The sequence below is a fragment of the Symphalangus syndactylus genome, chromosome 6 (assembly GCF_028878055.3).
Source record: "Symphalangus syndactylus isolate Jambi chromosome 6, NHGRI_mSymSyn1-v2.1_pri, whole genome shotgun sequence".
Classification (NCBI taxonomy): domain Eukaryota; kingdom Metazoa; phylum Chordata; class Mammalia; order Primates; family Hylobatidae; genus Symphalangus; species Symphalangus syndactylus.
The window spans coordinates 122,723,216-122,739,200 of record NC_072428.2 but is presented as its reverse complement, the minus strand read 5'-3'; the positions used below and the strand labels follow the sequence as shown (position 1 = coordinate 122,739,200).

Below are 15,985 nucleotides of genomic sequence, written 5' to 3'. Positions count from 1 at the left end.
AAAGTGAAAACAGTGCATTAGGGCAGTATAACAAGCTTTACAGATCAATACAGAGGCAAACCTTTACCCTTATAGATTAATCCAAGAAAATGTCCCAGAGTCTACTCCAGGAGCTGGAGGACAATTTATGCTGATTTCCATTCTTCTTCCCCTCTTTCTACCATCGAATCATTAATACAGATTGAAATGTGTACAAAAAGAATTTCAGAGGATGACTGCACACACACACACACACACACACACACACAGACACACACAGAACAGACCACCAGACAGGAAATCAAGAGCCCTGGAAGTGAGTAGTATTGATTTGTGGTGATAAAAGTATATTTTGACACATTTCAAATCATAAATAACTCATGGACTTTAACTTGCATGACTAATAGCTCAACCCAGGATACATGCTTATCTACAACTTAAACTACCTCTTTCTAAGGAGTCCATAACATGAGGTGAATTATCCCATTGCGAGCAGACTTTTTAAAGGAAAAAATACACTGTCTTCTTTATGATGTGCAGTGTGTGGATGCTCATTTTTACAGTCTTTTCCCGTATGTTAATAAGGAAGGGCTGCATATCTGGTCATGGTTGTTCTAGCCTTGCCTCCTCACCTCCTTCCCCTTGCTTTTAAATCTGAGACACATTGGAGACACAATCAGTTGTCAACACTAGGATAGAATGTAACCCTGCTTTCCTATGAGCTATTAGTCATTAGTCATGTATTTGCTAGGTTCAGCTGATCTGATGCTTAATCATATTTTATTCAATATTTATCTAGATGCAGGTCTTGCTATAATTAGTCACTTAGTGGTATCTGTGCCTATACTCTTTGAAGCACGGCTGATTCCTTTTAAATCCTGATGTTCATGGTAAAGGATTAGGGAAATCTGTGTCCAGAAAAATTCACAGACATCTGAAGTTTGAAATCTTAAAGCATGGAAACTCCTGGGATTCTATTTAAATTCTGTTCTTAGGTATTTGACAAAGCAGTAAGGTAATGAATGAAAAAGTGATGTTATAGAAAAATTGTTGAAACGTTTTTTTTTTCTCTGTATGTCTATGTTCTTTAGAGGGTAGTAGGAAGTCAGGGAACCACCAACATGCTTTGCATTTCTGTTCTAGCAAAATATATGTTAGCTTAGTGTACTGGATAAAAGTAATGAGGAGACAAATCGTCACCCAGGGGTTTCCTTATTGATGAGAAATATTCCCCCTGTGTTCTCTAGGGGGTTTTTTTAGAACCCATTAAATTTAAAATAATGTGATTTCAAGATTACTATGGAAATAACAAATTTAAATTTCAAAAATAGAAGTGATAAGACTGGAAGCTTCTTGTATTAAAACTAATTTGAAAAAACACATTTCTAGATTAAAAGTAGTAATATTGTGTTTTTTTTCTCTGTATATATGTAGTCCTTACAGTCCAAACTTCCCTGCTGTATTAATAAGAATATTTTACCTTCATTCGTATAACTCATTTGGTTTATTATCATTTTCAAGCATATATTATAAGCTTTTTGGAAACATTTACATTTGGTCTCACATATTCACAGAAGCAATCTGACCAAAATCTGAGATTTGTAAGTATAAGTAGCAAAATTTTAACCCAGGGGACTTTAAAATGTTTTCTTTGCACCCATTTGTATTCATTGAGTAAATGTATTACATGACTTCTGTAGGGTTCCCATGTCTAATAGCTGAGGTAACAAAGAAAATAAGTCACAGTCCTTGGAATTTGCATTCTAGTAAATGTAGGTTGCTAAATTGTATTAGACTATGGTGTAGTCAGTGTCACGTACATGGCAAGAAAAGTGAATACAGGACCAATGAGGTCACCATAAAGGGAATGATAGACTGTACCGGGGTTGAGGGGTGGAGAGCTAATGAAAGCTGACACTTGAGTGAAGTATCAAAGGATGAGTAGGTTTTTTCCAGATATATAGGCATAGGTGGGAGTTTGGGCGTAGAGCATTTGCAGAAGCAAGAGCAGCATGAGCTTAGACGTGAAGAGAAGTGTAAGAACCAAACCCTGAACTGGGTTTGTCCAGGCTTCAGCTGTGTGCAGGGTTGTGGGGTGAAGGCAACAGAGTAGGCAGGAACCTGGTCAAGAAGGACCAGCCGGCTGGCCTTGTATTTTGTGTAGAAAGTGCTGGGAAAAGAGACCATCTTCGATTTCCTATTGGAAAGAACGCTCTGGAAGGTGTGTGGAGGCAGGAGTAGAGGGTGTCAAAGCTGAGAGACCAGCTGGGAGGTTGTTTCTTGAATCCAGGATGTGGCTCACTTGGAAGCAATGTAACGACAGTGAGTGTGGAGCAGGAGGACCAGGCTGCAGGGATCTCCAACTTTGTGACGAAGTGGATATGGGATTGGAAGAGAGAACTCAGGGCTTCCAAGTGTCTGGCATGTTGATATGGTTTCAGTTTGGAAGGGACGGTTATACTGTCCAGACTAACTCACAGCAGTGTCAATTAGTGGAACTAATTTCTTAGAATTTATTTACCCTTTGTCATTTTTATCATGGGAAAAATTTAGCTATTTTTAAAGTTTAAGGAAAATTCTTTCTCTTAAACTTTTTTCTACATTTGCAACATCTGTGTCTTACTGTGCGTTTTATGTGTTCTTTAACCTTGATTTTTATTCTGAATGAAGACCATTGGTTTCAGCGGTCCCTGTGTTTGTTTTCAGGCGATATGAGTCTCATCCAGTCTGTGCTGATCTGCAGGCCAAAATTCTTCAGTGTTACCGTGAGAACACCCACCAGACCCTCAAATGCTCCGCTCTGGCCACCCAGTATATGCACTGTGTCAATCATGCCAAACAGGTAGGTGTGCCAGCCAGGCCAGTGGGGGCACTGGGCAAATTGAAAACTGGATGACCTGGGGCAGTGGTAAGGACTAAGTGGGCCGCTGTGTGTGAAAAAGCTTTCTAAGCCCTAGTCATCATCATCAAGAATTACTGTAATGAGTTGATTAGGGCATAACTTCTGTCCGATCATTGTCAAAGAGCCCCCCATATCTTCCTTGTGTACAACTCATTTACTTGCAGAAAAAAGGATTCTACTAAGATTATACTTTTTTCCACTTGCCCTGAACTTTTGTCTTCTAATAATAATGTTCTCAAGGTCATTCCTCATACTTTTAGGCCAATATTTAGAGCCAGCGAAGAGGATACAGATTAAGAGCTGGCACCTTTGGGCCCATAAGCAGTAGGTAGTCAGGCAGAGAGCCAGGTTAAAAAAAAAACACCGCCATTCAGTCACTGTCCAACGCTTCCACCAGTTGATAGAGTTCACTTAATTGGACAGGGAAAGGGAAACCAGAGATAGCATTTTAAAAAGACTTTCCACTGCTTTTATAGACCATAACCATATTCTTCTCTTGACCCTTCATATCAGAATAATATGATGTTCACAGGACGTGCATTTTCTCTAATTTATGTACTTTAGAAAGCTAATGATAAACCCTGAAGCAAATTATCAATTCTGGCGGTCACATAATTGCCTATCATTTAACCAATTTAACAGTTGGATATACGTTGTTCTAAGAGGCGGAAATTGTTGGAAACCTTGATTCCTTCTGCTGACAAACTCCATAGATTTGACCTTCTAACCCAACTAAATCTAGTGTTTGAGTTACACAGCATGCCTTTCTGCAGTCTAATTTGCTGTAGTTATAATGATATCACTTGGCGTAAAATTTTTATACTCTACAAATATCCGATGGGAGGGTTAGTATTGTCTGGATAGCTAGAAAAAAACAGTAACATTAGTGGAAAAAATATAATCAAGATTTATTAAAAGCCTATGTTGTCCTCAAAAGCCTAGTAGCTGGCAGCTTTTTTCTGTTTCTTGCTTGTAGCTGCACTTGTATAACTCTTAGTAGTATGCCAGGGATCCTTTTCTTTAAAGGTCTTTGGTACACGTAATGTTGCTAATGTTAACTTAGTACATTTTATTTGTCGAAAACAGCTTCTGATATGCTCTTAAGAAACCCCAGCCTTCAATATGAATATGAACTGAAGGACTTGGGACTTGTAGGTTGATTCATGGATTTTTCTAACTTGCTAATAGTGCCTTATTGAGGTGGTGGTCAGTGGAAAAGAGTGGTTGTAACAAAGTGTATGTTTCAATGCTGGTCTCTAACATATGTGCCTGTTTGTACCATGTGATTTGTAACATTACCACAGTGGCAGCTGCAGGGGCATTGGGAGTGCTGACCCCATCCTGACTGTCTGGGTTGTGTTGAATTATCTACATATATTCTTGTGACATCAATGGTATATATTTATAGGATAAAGCAGAGTTAACTTGTGACAAAACCAAATACGCCACATGGCACGATAGAGAGTTTGAATCTGGCAGACCTGAGTTTGCACGGTCCTTTTACTAGCTCTGTGACCTTGGGGCTTGAGTTTTCTCATCTGTAAATTGGGGTATTGTTGTGAGGATTACTTTTATATGAAGTATTCAGTAAATCTTGTTTTTCCCCTTCTTTCCTCAGTTGCATTATTGTGCTGAAATTTACTAAACAGGTCAGCCAAAAGCATCAAATTATTATTAATGATTTCAAAAGAGACCCTCTTTTTTCCCCCTCACTCTCCAATCTTTTATTTTCAGCTAGTATGTTTGGAGTATCTATTGTTTTCGTGGCTCTTATATTCAGTTATTAGGAGGTGTATAATACAAGTTAATAATAAAAAGATAGACGCCCTCAAACCTTTTTTCCTAAGATGGGCAACATTGAAATGGATGAGAACCAAGAAGCTACGCCACCTTACATTTCGGCAGTAGTTAGGATTGCAAGGTCATTTCACATCCATTCTTTTACTTGTTTTTTTATGACAACCTGAGATGTAAATAGAGATGGTTTTATTTTCACTGTTTTCCAGTTGAGAGCATTGAAACTCAGGAAAGTAACAATAGTAAATTTAACAGCTAGACCAAGATGTACCTTGCCTTAAAAACAAAAAAATTCAAAATACATAAGTGGCGTTTGGTTTTTGAGTGGGTAAGTTTGTGAAGGGGCATCCATCCATCATCCACTAATACAGAAATAAGGCAGTAAGGGAAAGTGAGAGCGAAAGCGATAAAGGGAGGACACAGAACATGGAAGATCTAACGAGCGGGGGACAGAGTCTGAAGGTCACACATGGGGAATGGGTTGATGAAGCCCATGGTGAAAGGGGCACCTTGGCACTGGCCCATTTTAAGATCGCGCCACAGTGGCGAGAAGGAGCTTCTAGCAGTGTTTCATGAGCAGTTACTTTCCCTCCCAATACCAGGTTGTCCTTTTGCTCCTTGTGAATATGGTCTAACCTCGTGACCCCAGCTGTACCCCTGTTGTTAGAAGAGACTCTGGCAAGATACGTGGTCCCGAATGCCTATTTTAGCAGTTCCTCGTGGGCCAACTTCTTATATTTCCTGTTAAATCCAGAGAACAAGCTGGACATGCTAAACATGGAAAATACTACACATGACAACAAGCCATTAGGCAGTGTTGTCCATATCCGACACAGTGCAAGGGTTTCCCCCATGGAATAATTCCAATGGCTAAGTCCACTCCACTTTTAAATAACTCATAAGACTGGCCTTTCACGGGTTCCCTGGGGCATTGTTCTAGAGACTAATAGGTTTTACTGATAGGAAAATTTCCAGATATTCCTTAGCCTTACTCTTCCTCTCTGCTTATTTATCCACTTATTCACATCAGTGTTTCTTCAGCTGTTCTTCAATAATTTTTAATGGGTTGACATGAGACATTTAGACTAATATTTCTTGTGTATTAAGTTATGTGCTCTTCATGAGGGTAAAGGGATATTAAATAGCTCTAATTATTATTTCTAAGACTTAAAAGCTACCGGCTGGCTGGCTATATGAGATACAGCATTTATAAACGAAGGAGGACATCGATTGATACATACTCCTGTGTGTTTTGTTTCTCATATCGTTTAGCCTCATAACTTTCTCAAGCTCGGCAAGATTGGATTACCTCTTCTTACCTTTGATACCTGGTTCCCATTCTATCTTGCTACACCTACCTAAGATAGGAGAGGTGCTGCTTGTACTAAATAGGTCATGTCTCTTCATCTGAGTGCGCCTATGAACAGGCATGCTTATGCACACCACCTACCTTACAGGAGAAATGGAAAGGAGCAGGAATGAGAAGCCAATAGTGTTTGCTCATGGGTAGACCAAAATGTGCCCAAGTTCTGTTTTTTAAAAAAGGGGAAGGGTGTCAAAAGGGTTTGCTGTCAGATCTGCATTATGTCTGGGACCATTCCCTGGGACATACCACTTCTCTACTATTTACTTGTAGAATTGGGCTGCATTGGGAGTTGCTAGTCTAAGCATTTCAGCTTTTTCCTAGCCCTGCTGCTATTGACAGAAAAATGCAGAAGCTGGCTGGACCCTTATGGCACATACTATGTTCACTGGGAGGGTGGGGTTTATAGGAAATGCTGTTGCTGCCATCCTAATCTAATTATAGTGCCTTGAGCTTCAGTTGCTTTGATAAATTGAAGGTTTGAACCAGGTGATCCATGAGGGCCATCTAGCTCTGTTATTCTAGGACTGATTCTGCTTTCATGTATAGAGAGCAAAAGGTGGTGTGCATAAGCATGCCTGTTCATAGGCGCACTCAGATGAAGAGACATGGCCTATTTGGTATAAGGAGCACCTCTCCTTTTGAGACCTCCAGTATTTGTGCCTTTGCCTCTTAAATTTTGCTATCCACCTTAAATATTCACTTGAGAAGAACACTTGCATTTCTGATTGGTCTGCTGCTGCCTGGCCTCCCACTGCTACTTACCCTTTCTTTGAGGTTCACACTCCTGACAGCCCTGGGGAAGCCAAGGTGGCAGAAAGAACTAGGAGGGAATAGAAACAGTTTCACAGTTTCTCCACAGTCAGTGAAGTGAAAAACAGCTGTCTCTGCACTGGCTAGCAGAATGTACCCTGCCGGCTAATAAAGGCCATTAGAAAATGCAGGCTCCCTCCAGCCAGCCGTAAGCCTCCCCTGGATCGTGATGCCTTTCATCCTGTGAAGTACCATGGGAAGTGTGACTCTGAAAACAGAGCAGGAAGCCAGGAACCTGGAGCCTGGGCAAACTGGGACCAGAGGCAAGGACCAATCCCAGGAGATGCCCAAGGGACAGAGGTCAGTGTGGGACCTGAAGTTAGATGATGAGTCTGTCAGCGGTCCCCCAAACCATAGCAGAAGTTTCAGTCAGTAAGCAGGCAGTGGGACAGTAGCCACGCAGTTAGCTCAGCTCACAATAAGGACGTCTTGTAAATGAGACAACCCCACCTCAGACCTGCATGCTTCCTGCTGATCTCTTTGGAGAGATCAGAAAGGAACCTGACTACAGTGAGGAGCTTGGGGTCAGGACCCAGTAAATGAGGCTAGATCCTAATGTGACAGCTCTCCAACTTAAGGGTAGTGCACCCCATTGTCTCGTTTCTAAAATATAATTGACATCTCCAGTATTTGGTTGGCTTCCTAAGTCAAAGCCTCAAGATCAGTGCATATGGAGGAATTTGCCCTGGCACAATTTCTGTCCACCTTCTGAAGGACAATGCATTTCATCTCCCCGGTGAACTGTATTTATATTAGACCAGGATTCTGCTCCTAAGTCTGTGACATATTTTGAGTATGAAGGGGTCCTGAAAACATAGTAGTAGCTTTTGCTTAAAAATCAAGGTTCTTGAAAGAAAAACCTATTGCTAGAGCAAGCTGGATGTTATCATTGTTTTCAGATGAACTCTACATTAGATGCAAATGATTTAATAGACTTATAGGCTGTTGGAGCTAAAAGGACCCTAGAGATCATGTAACCCAACCTCAGTTTTTTCATGTGCAAAAATTAGCTTCCAGAGAATTTAAATGATCTGTAGAAGGGCAGAACCCAGACCAAACAGCCCAATCTTAAATCCAGAACCAGGGTATTTTTCCTGTAGTGTCAGATCTCAAATGTGGGTGAACATCAGAATCCCCTGAGGGGTTTGCTTAAAATGTACACACCCAATACCCATCCCTGGAGATTCTGATTCAGAAGGTCTGGGGTGAGGCCTGGGCATCCGAACTTTGACCAAATTTCCCAGGAGACTCTGTACCCAAAGTTTGAAAACCATTGCTCTTAGAGCCCATTGGCCTGAATTGCATTAAAGGGCTTTGACCTTTCAGAGGTCCTCCCAAGTCCTTGTTTTCCATCTTTTGGGAGATGGGGAGCTGTCACTCCCTACAGGTCAAAGCTACCTGGCAGAGGTCTCATCAGACCAACCCTAGGAATGAATCTTTAGCCTTAAGAACAAATTGGAAGATGATGTGGGAAGCGGATGGAAGCCTTGAAAAGAGATCCCCTTCCCCTCTTCTGTTGCTCCCATGGAAACAGTAGGTGACCCCAGTCCCCTGGCTAGCTCACAGCTGTGACCAGACCCTCCCTTGGTTCTACTGCTCCCAGTCACCCTGCTTCCCTCCCCTGACCCACATCAGGGTCCCCCCTGATGTACACGATGGCCACTTTCAGAGAGCATGAAGATAATCAAGAAGGTTAACTTTCTGGGAAGCCCTCCAGGAGCGTGTTTTTATTGTGTTCGAAAGCTGCTTTATCATCATCGCTTGATGACATTTATTAATTGCCCAGCTGGGATGCTGGTCACAGGGTGACTGACACGTGGGTATTTCATAATAGATTTCCCATCTTTTGGTAGGGCAGCCCTTTGAATTTAGAGTCAGATCAAAGCAAACAAAATTCCAAACTTTAAATTTCCTATCCCAGCCTCTTCCATCATAGGAATCCTTTTCTAAACCACTTTCTGAGAGTAATCGTTGCTTCGTGACATTTTCTCTTTTTTTAAATCTGAGTTTAATAGAAGAAATACTACCATGGTAATAGATTTTCATTTTTCTTAATAGGTATTTCTTTTCTCGTGCTCGTCCTTCAAGAGTTAGAACTGCAGTATGTTAGTGTTTTGTCTGTTATTGCAGCCAGCTGTATAAACAGTTAATTACTTGTAACTTAATTTGAATATTATACAGAGCATTTGTCACAGAAGATATAAAGCAAGATCCAGGCAGAAAAAAGTTAACTTCTATTTCCTCCAAAGCAGGAGGAACAAAGAACAAACAGCTCTTGCTGCAGGGAATAGACACATATTGAAAACAAAATAAGTGAGCTAATCAGATTTCCAGGTAGTGAAGAACAGTACTTGGTGCACAGGCAAAACTCGCTTTGTGCTTCCCATAAATTCAATTTATAGATGACTTTTCCTTCCTGTCTCATGCACAATCTTCTCATTCTGTCTTTTTCCTCATCGAATCTCCAGTGTCTCCCACTCCCCACTTTTCCCGACCCTCCTTAGAAAACTGGTGTCTTAAGACCAGGTCTGTGCCAGGACACATCTCCAGTTTCATTTTTCCTTGGTTAGGTAAACCTTCCTGTTTTTCTACCCAGCTTTATGAGGCCTGAAGTCTTGGTGAGGCGCTGGGGAAGCTCATCCAGAGACAAGCACCCTGAGTGGCATCTTAAAAAACAAACCGCTTTTCTTCTCTTCATGATGATTGGTTAGCAACCCAGGGTTGCCATCATTTCTCTTAAATTATCAACACAGCCAGTAGCTGGCATGCTGCTATGATAGTCAACCCCTCCAAGAAAGCCGTGATTCAAAAATCAGTTGATGAGATTACTGCTTAACAGAAATATTTGAGGCAAGTAGTTAGGATGGTTAGTAAGGTTTTAATAAGTGGAAATGACGTGCAATCTCAGGTCTCCAGGGGCGCTGTTCTTATTTGTGAGCTGCCGGCTGTTCTTCAGTGGCTGGAATGAGAAAAAGACTTGGGAAAAGAGCAGTGTTCATGCCTGAACCACTCTCTTCTTTTGGTGATTTACCCAGCTGTTTATAAAAGGAGTTTCTGCAGGCCCAGCTACGTAAATGATGAGCAAAGGCAAGGAATTTCTTTCTCCACATTAAGATTAAGTGTTAGCAGTTCCTTAAATGAAGGAAGCAATTTTTTATAACTTGCAAAGCTTCTCCCTCATTCTTTAGGGAATTTCCTATGTTAATTTATGCAGTGTTAAATTTATGCAGCGTTGAAATTCAGCCCAACAGCAGTACTTACAGAACCAATAGAGACAGTAGAACCTATAAGGTGAAAGCTGAATAACACAGACCCCACCAGACCTACGGATCCCTCTAGCCAAAAGCCCTGGGTTCTGGGTTGGAGCAGGTTTTGTTGCATAGCTGGAATATAATAATAACCCAAAATGTTTGACAGATGAATTCATCTTTTTTAAAAATCCAGCCTGCCATTGTGTTTGTTAATTTCCCTGATAGAATTGAGATGGTTTTGTACCACCTCTGCCACCCTTTGGTAGCAAGTGAGTGCAGTTTGACAAAATGTTTATAGATCAGCCCTGGTGCTTTTCTGTGGTGGTCCCACATGTCTTCAAGGAGTCACCACAAATCAGCTGAACCACTGTGCTATCTTTGAGGATTAGAATTTTAATACATGTAACAGGGTATTTTGTGAATGTGGCTGAAGGGGTTATTAAAATGTTACTTCTTTTAGTGTCTTTATGTGAGACTGGCCTGCTCATCCTCAGACCAGCCAGGACCCATCTTGTCTCTTTCTGAAAGAGAGCCTAACATTCTTAGCATGATATGATTTGGCTGAAAAATTACCCATCTATATTTGGTTGAGGTTGCAGAGAGAATAGTAAAAACAATCTCTAGACTCATGAAAACACTCTTTAACTATTGCTTTCCTTAAGTTGTGGCAGCTGCAGATTATTTTGCAATATTTGAAAGGAGGTGCATTGTCGTGTAGTTATCCTTGTAACCCTAAGCCCAAAATTGTAGAGAGGGTTACAGCTATGTAATCTTGACCAGGCAGATGACAGCTCAGAGCTCCCATCAGTGTGTTGAAGAAAGCAGTGAATCTATAACCCCCCAAATGCAAATGGCCAAGTGGCATCATTTATAAAGAGATCACTTTCTCTAGTAACTGAATTCCCTTAGATAGGCTCAGTATAGATCCGCTTTATACTGGCTTCCATTTTGTATTTAATAAAGCATGATGTAGTGAGGTTGTCTATATATCTGGAATTTATAGAACTTATCATCTATGTAATTGGAGAGACTCACACAGATCAATTCACAAGCAGGTGAGCGTAGCTGAGATGCTGTGATGCTGTGACACTGCCAGGTGGTGTCTCTTACATGGTGGGTGTTCAGCGTGTTATTTTCCCAGCGAACATGGGGCTGGTGCCTCACATTCCAGTATGAGTTCTTACAGGACAAGGCTCTGCTGAGCAGAATCTTCCACTGCACCTACTTTGTTTTTCCTGTTTTCCCTAAATGCATCTAGCTTTTCTAATTTACCTCCTGTGTGACAGAATCATTGTTTTTCTGACCACTATGTGTGTTATGTCTAAGTTTGCCTGCCTTTATATCTGCTCTTTTGTGCCCTATGACATAGACTTCTTAGAAACCTATAATGATGAACACTTTAGGATAATCTATTCACCCTTTGCTCCTATGACCCAATATACCATCTTGTTTGACTTCTACTCTTTCTGTTCTGTCCCCTAATTTCAATCATTTTTAAATTTTTGATGCTAAATTGTTGTATCTAGAGACCTTTGACCTCAGAAGGCCTACAACTTCCTTCTAGACACTTCCAATTTTGGATGTCTCACCCAAAATTGCCTCACAAACCCAAAATTTAAGTCATCCTCCTCCTTCCCAGGCTCCCACTGACTTCCCTGTTTCTCTTGGTGGCCCTGTCACTGTCCTTGTCACCAAGGATCTTCCCGTACCTTGGGTGTCACCATCTCCCTTTTTCTTCCCATGTAGCTGTAGTTCTTGTTTCCACCCTTGTCTGGTTTCTAATCTGCCTCCTTCTTGGGCTTCCTGCCTGCAGACTTCCCTCTGTTGGATCCATCACGCTGAGGATGTCAGGTTAACATTCCTAAATGCTACATTCTCCTATGTAAAAGCATTCCTCCGTGTTTTTGGTGGCTAGCAGGACATGTGTCCGTCCTGGGCCCTCTTTCCGCCCTTTCTCTTGGTCAGTGCTGAGCATATACCGTTTCTTCCAGCCAGGCTTCTCCCCTCAGGATTCTGTCTGTGCTAGGCTTGTTCCCCTGCTGAATCCTGGCCACCGCTTTCTCCCCTCACTCCTCCCAGTCCCACCCTAGTCCTCCACCTGGATTCTCTCCATGGTAGAAGGTCCTTGGAGAAGACTTCCTTGCTCGCTCCAGCTACAGGCTTGCCCTCTGCACCAGGCAGAACCATTCCTTTTGTGAACTGTGACCATCTCTGGAAGGGGACACAGAAACTGGGAAACAGAAGGAAGGAAAAAAATGACTTTCTACCAGATACTATTTGGTTCCTATTAAATGTTATGCTGTTTACACAATAAAATAAATTTTAGCATGTATTTAGCAAATAAATAAAAATTAGCAAATTATTACCTTTTATTATTCCTGAATTTTCCACAGGTGTATGTATTAGTTTCCCCAATGCACTAAACTGAGTGCAGTGGTACCTGGCAGGAGCTCAATGGAGAGATGGCTGGAAGTGTGCGGGTTGGCGGGAGGCAGGTGGGAACGGATAAACTAGAGGCAACCTCGGCCTCACCTTGCCTCTCTGAGTGGTTACAAAACTAGAGGGGAAAGTATCACCTTTTTCTTCTTAAAGACCTCTAAAAATGGAGGCAGTATACCCCCATTTCAGCTGGTTATAGAGTTCTCATCTGATAGTTAGGAATTCTTTCTATCTACATCCGCATCTCCCAAATAAATAACTAAATAGAATGTAGGGACCATTTCTGCAGTCTGGGAATAGGTACCAATCTGTGTAGCTCTGTCCAGCCTCATGAGCACATGAACATCTGTGCTCTCCCTCTCTGGGAAGGAATCTTGTGTTTCTCTAATGAAGAGATTCCCTCTCAGAGCCTTTGGAGTTGGGATTTGATCCCTGCACTGCCTTGGCCACAGCTTTCCCCCAGTCACTGCATCCATCAGCCATGCTCCCAACATTTCCAAATACCCCTGCCAGGAGCACTTTTGCTTTCTATTTGAGACAGCAAAGACTGTTGCCCAGGCTGGAGTGCAGTGGCATGATCATGGCTCACTGCACCCTCTGCCTCCCAGGCTCAAGGGATCCTCCCACCTCAGCCTCTCAAGTAACTGAGACTACAGGCACACACCACCATGCCCAGCTAATGTTTTTGTTTTTGGTAGAGATGGGGTTTCACTGTGTTGCCCAGGCTGATTTCAAGCTTCTGGGCTCAAGTGATCTGCCCCCCTTGGCCTTCCAAAGTGCTAGGATTACAGGCGTGAGCTACTGTGCCCGGCCTTGTTAGGGTTTTCAACCCATCTGGTGGTGAGAGGGGTCATTTAAAGATCATACGTGATAAAGCAATGGTGTTGATTAAAGGAGCAATATTTTGAGAACAGGAAGTATGTGTTTTTAAAATTAGATATTTGAAAAGCAATACAAATCATACTAGTTTTTTGCCCTCTCCTGGTGGTAAAACTTACTCTTTCTGTTTTTCTTGCAGAGCATGCTTGAGAAGGGAGGATAAAAACTTTCAGAATGAGCAAAACACCATCAACGTTAATTCCAGAGATGGAACATTTTTTTTCCTAGTGAGAAAACAACCCATTTGAAGAGAAGACCACTAATGAGAAGACCACTAAAGAGAGACACCAAGAATGGATTCAGCAGAATCATTTCACATTTGGAACAGCAGCAATTTGAAGGGCCAAAGCCTTGATCAGGGATCAGTCGTTAAAAGACACTCTTCACTATTAGTAAACCCTCTTATGATGATTAAAAGAGAAGGGCAGCCCTCTCCACCTTTTGGTACTTTCTATGCAACTTCCACTGACCGTAAAATGTTTCTCTTCTGAACAAGCCCCATCATTTGGTGAACCTCCACCCTAACAAAGTAGGATGGGGTTGGGGGCTAAATTAATTGGAGTGGGGCGAGGAGAGAGCCAGAAAACATAGATCTGAGGGCAGCAGTGCTGGGTGGAGAGAGCCAGAAAACATCTGGAGGCACCAGTGCTGGGTGGAATTGTCTAGGCTGTGGCATGTTGGTTTTGTCTCTCTTTCTTTTCTCCTTTGATTATATAAGAGCTATTTCATTTTAACTTATTATGGTGATTATACAGGCAAGAAGACAAAAAGGAGAGAAAATGTACCTCTTCTACTGGAATAATGTTTATGATTACAAGTGAGATAGGGTATTTTTATCAATATGAAGGCAACCTTGGCTGATATAACCTCTATAGTGAATACTCACATCTTTACTTCACTCATAATAATAAATATATTTTCTGACAAAGACTGGCATTGTAGCTCCTCGCACATTCCTTTGGCTGGGTTAGATGGCTATGCTTACGGGAATTGAGCTGATTTATGTTGTTACTAATTTGCATTTGTGCTGTACCTTTCCTCAAAGGCTCCAGAGCATTTCGTGGAGCCTCCGACAGGCAAGTGATGCTTATAACTTGCCTGTCAGGTAGGTAGAATTCAGGAAGATCTTTACAAATTATGTGAACCTTCCTTTCTTTGGGATGACTTAAGTCATCCTGCCTGGGGCAAGAACTAGATTAATAACCTTGGTTAGGACCTTCTGACCCTGCAATACTACAAAACGTTTAAAGAAAATAATTCAACCATTAGTTTTTTTTTTTTTTTCTCATTCCAATTTTTCAAAACTTCCTGATTATAACTCTCCCTTTTTTTTTTATTTTTTATTTTTTTACCATGATTGGTGCTTCAACCCTGGAGTTGAGTGAGTTGGAAATAAGTAGTCACACTGAAGCTAAATGAGAAGGTTCTTTTGGGACATAGGAGTACCAGTGCTCTGTGATATCCTTTAAGTGTCTTTTGTCATGTGGGATTTTTATTTTATTATGAAGCACGTGAATTTAGCAAAATACAGGTTCTGTATTCTTAATCTGTGTTCAAATTCTGGCTCTGCTGTGGAATTCAACCAAGTCAACCAATACTTCTTCAACTGCAAAAAGGGGGCAAATGGAAGAACTAATTTTTAGGCTTACAGTGAAGAGTCCAAATGCTGACTCACCACATACATTTGGTCAGACCCAGTAAATGCTTGCTTGTGTGATGATTCAGTAAACTGGCATTTGGAGCTGGGGGCATAGAATGTATTCACATGCTCAAGTACCTTTTATTTAAAGTCAGATGTACTTGTGATGGAACAGTCTCAGCCAACCCATGTGAGTGTAACTGCAGCTGCTTATTCATTCAGGTTCCCGGGCGATGGCTCCCTCCGAGTGACATGTTCATGGACACTTGGGGACACACCTGCTGGCCTAATGTTGATTCTGAGCAACACTAGAGGCTCTCCTACCGTAATTACTAATATGCTCTGTGATGACTGCTTCATGAAGGTTTTTTGTTTGGGTTTTTTTGTTTGTTTTGTTTTGTGGGGGGCTTTCAGATTTCTTTTTTAATGGTCTGAAAGAAGCTGAGTTTATTTCAGTGTGAATAAGGATTCACTGGTAACTTGAGGAGCACCACATTTTGATGCTGTCAGGGTGGCATCCAGGTAGCTGCCTGAGAGGAATGGAAAAACCTGAGAGACACAAAAACAAATGTTTACATGGCGACTTGCTCTAGTGTTTGCAAATCAGCTAACTCACAAATTCCCTCCTATACTGTTTTGTTTTGCAATTGAGAGCCAAGTGCTTGGCACATCCCAGGCTGCCAGTCTTGCCTCTGGCAGGCAAATGCAGCGCTGTAGAGTCAGGCGTCTAAAGTGGGCGAAATCCAAGGGAAGGGGGGTTGGTTCGTCAGGCCGTCCCTCCCAGCATTGCTTATTGATTTTTCATTCTGATAAGCATGGTAGGTGCAAGAAAAGCCAGCGCTTTGGGGAAATAAAAGGATGAAATGATGCCTTTCTCTCCATCCTTGGAGAGCTCCCTGCTGATGGCATCATACCTCTGCCAG

At 41.7% G+C, this 15,985-nt stretch overlaps 1 protein-coding gene across 2 annotated transcripts in view; it reads left to right on the top strand.

Moving 5' to 3' along the window:
• The window catches only part of CHCHD3 (coiled-coil-helix-coiled-coil-helix domain containing 3), a 298,664-nt gene extending 284,311 nt beyond the window's left edge, over positions 1-14,353 (top strand). For both annotated transcript variants that reach the window (XM_055284058.2, XM_055284057.2), the window contains 2 exons: positions 2,686-2,821; positions 13,563-14,353. In XM_055284058.2, coding sequence (XP_055140033.1) covers positions 2,686-2,821; positions 13,563-13,586 — 160 coding nt within the window. In that variant the 3' untranslated portion in view covers positions 13,587-14,353. The remainder of the gene's footprint in view (positions 1-2,685; positions 2,822-13,562) is intronic.
• The last annotated feature ends 1,632 nt before the right edge of the window (positions 14,354-15,985 follow it).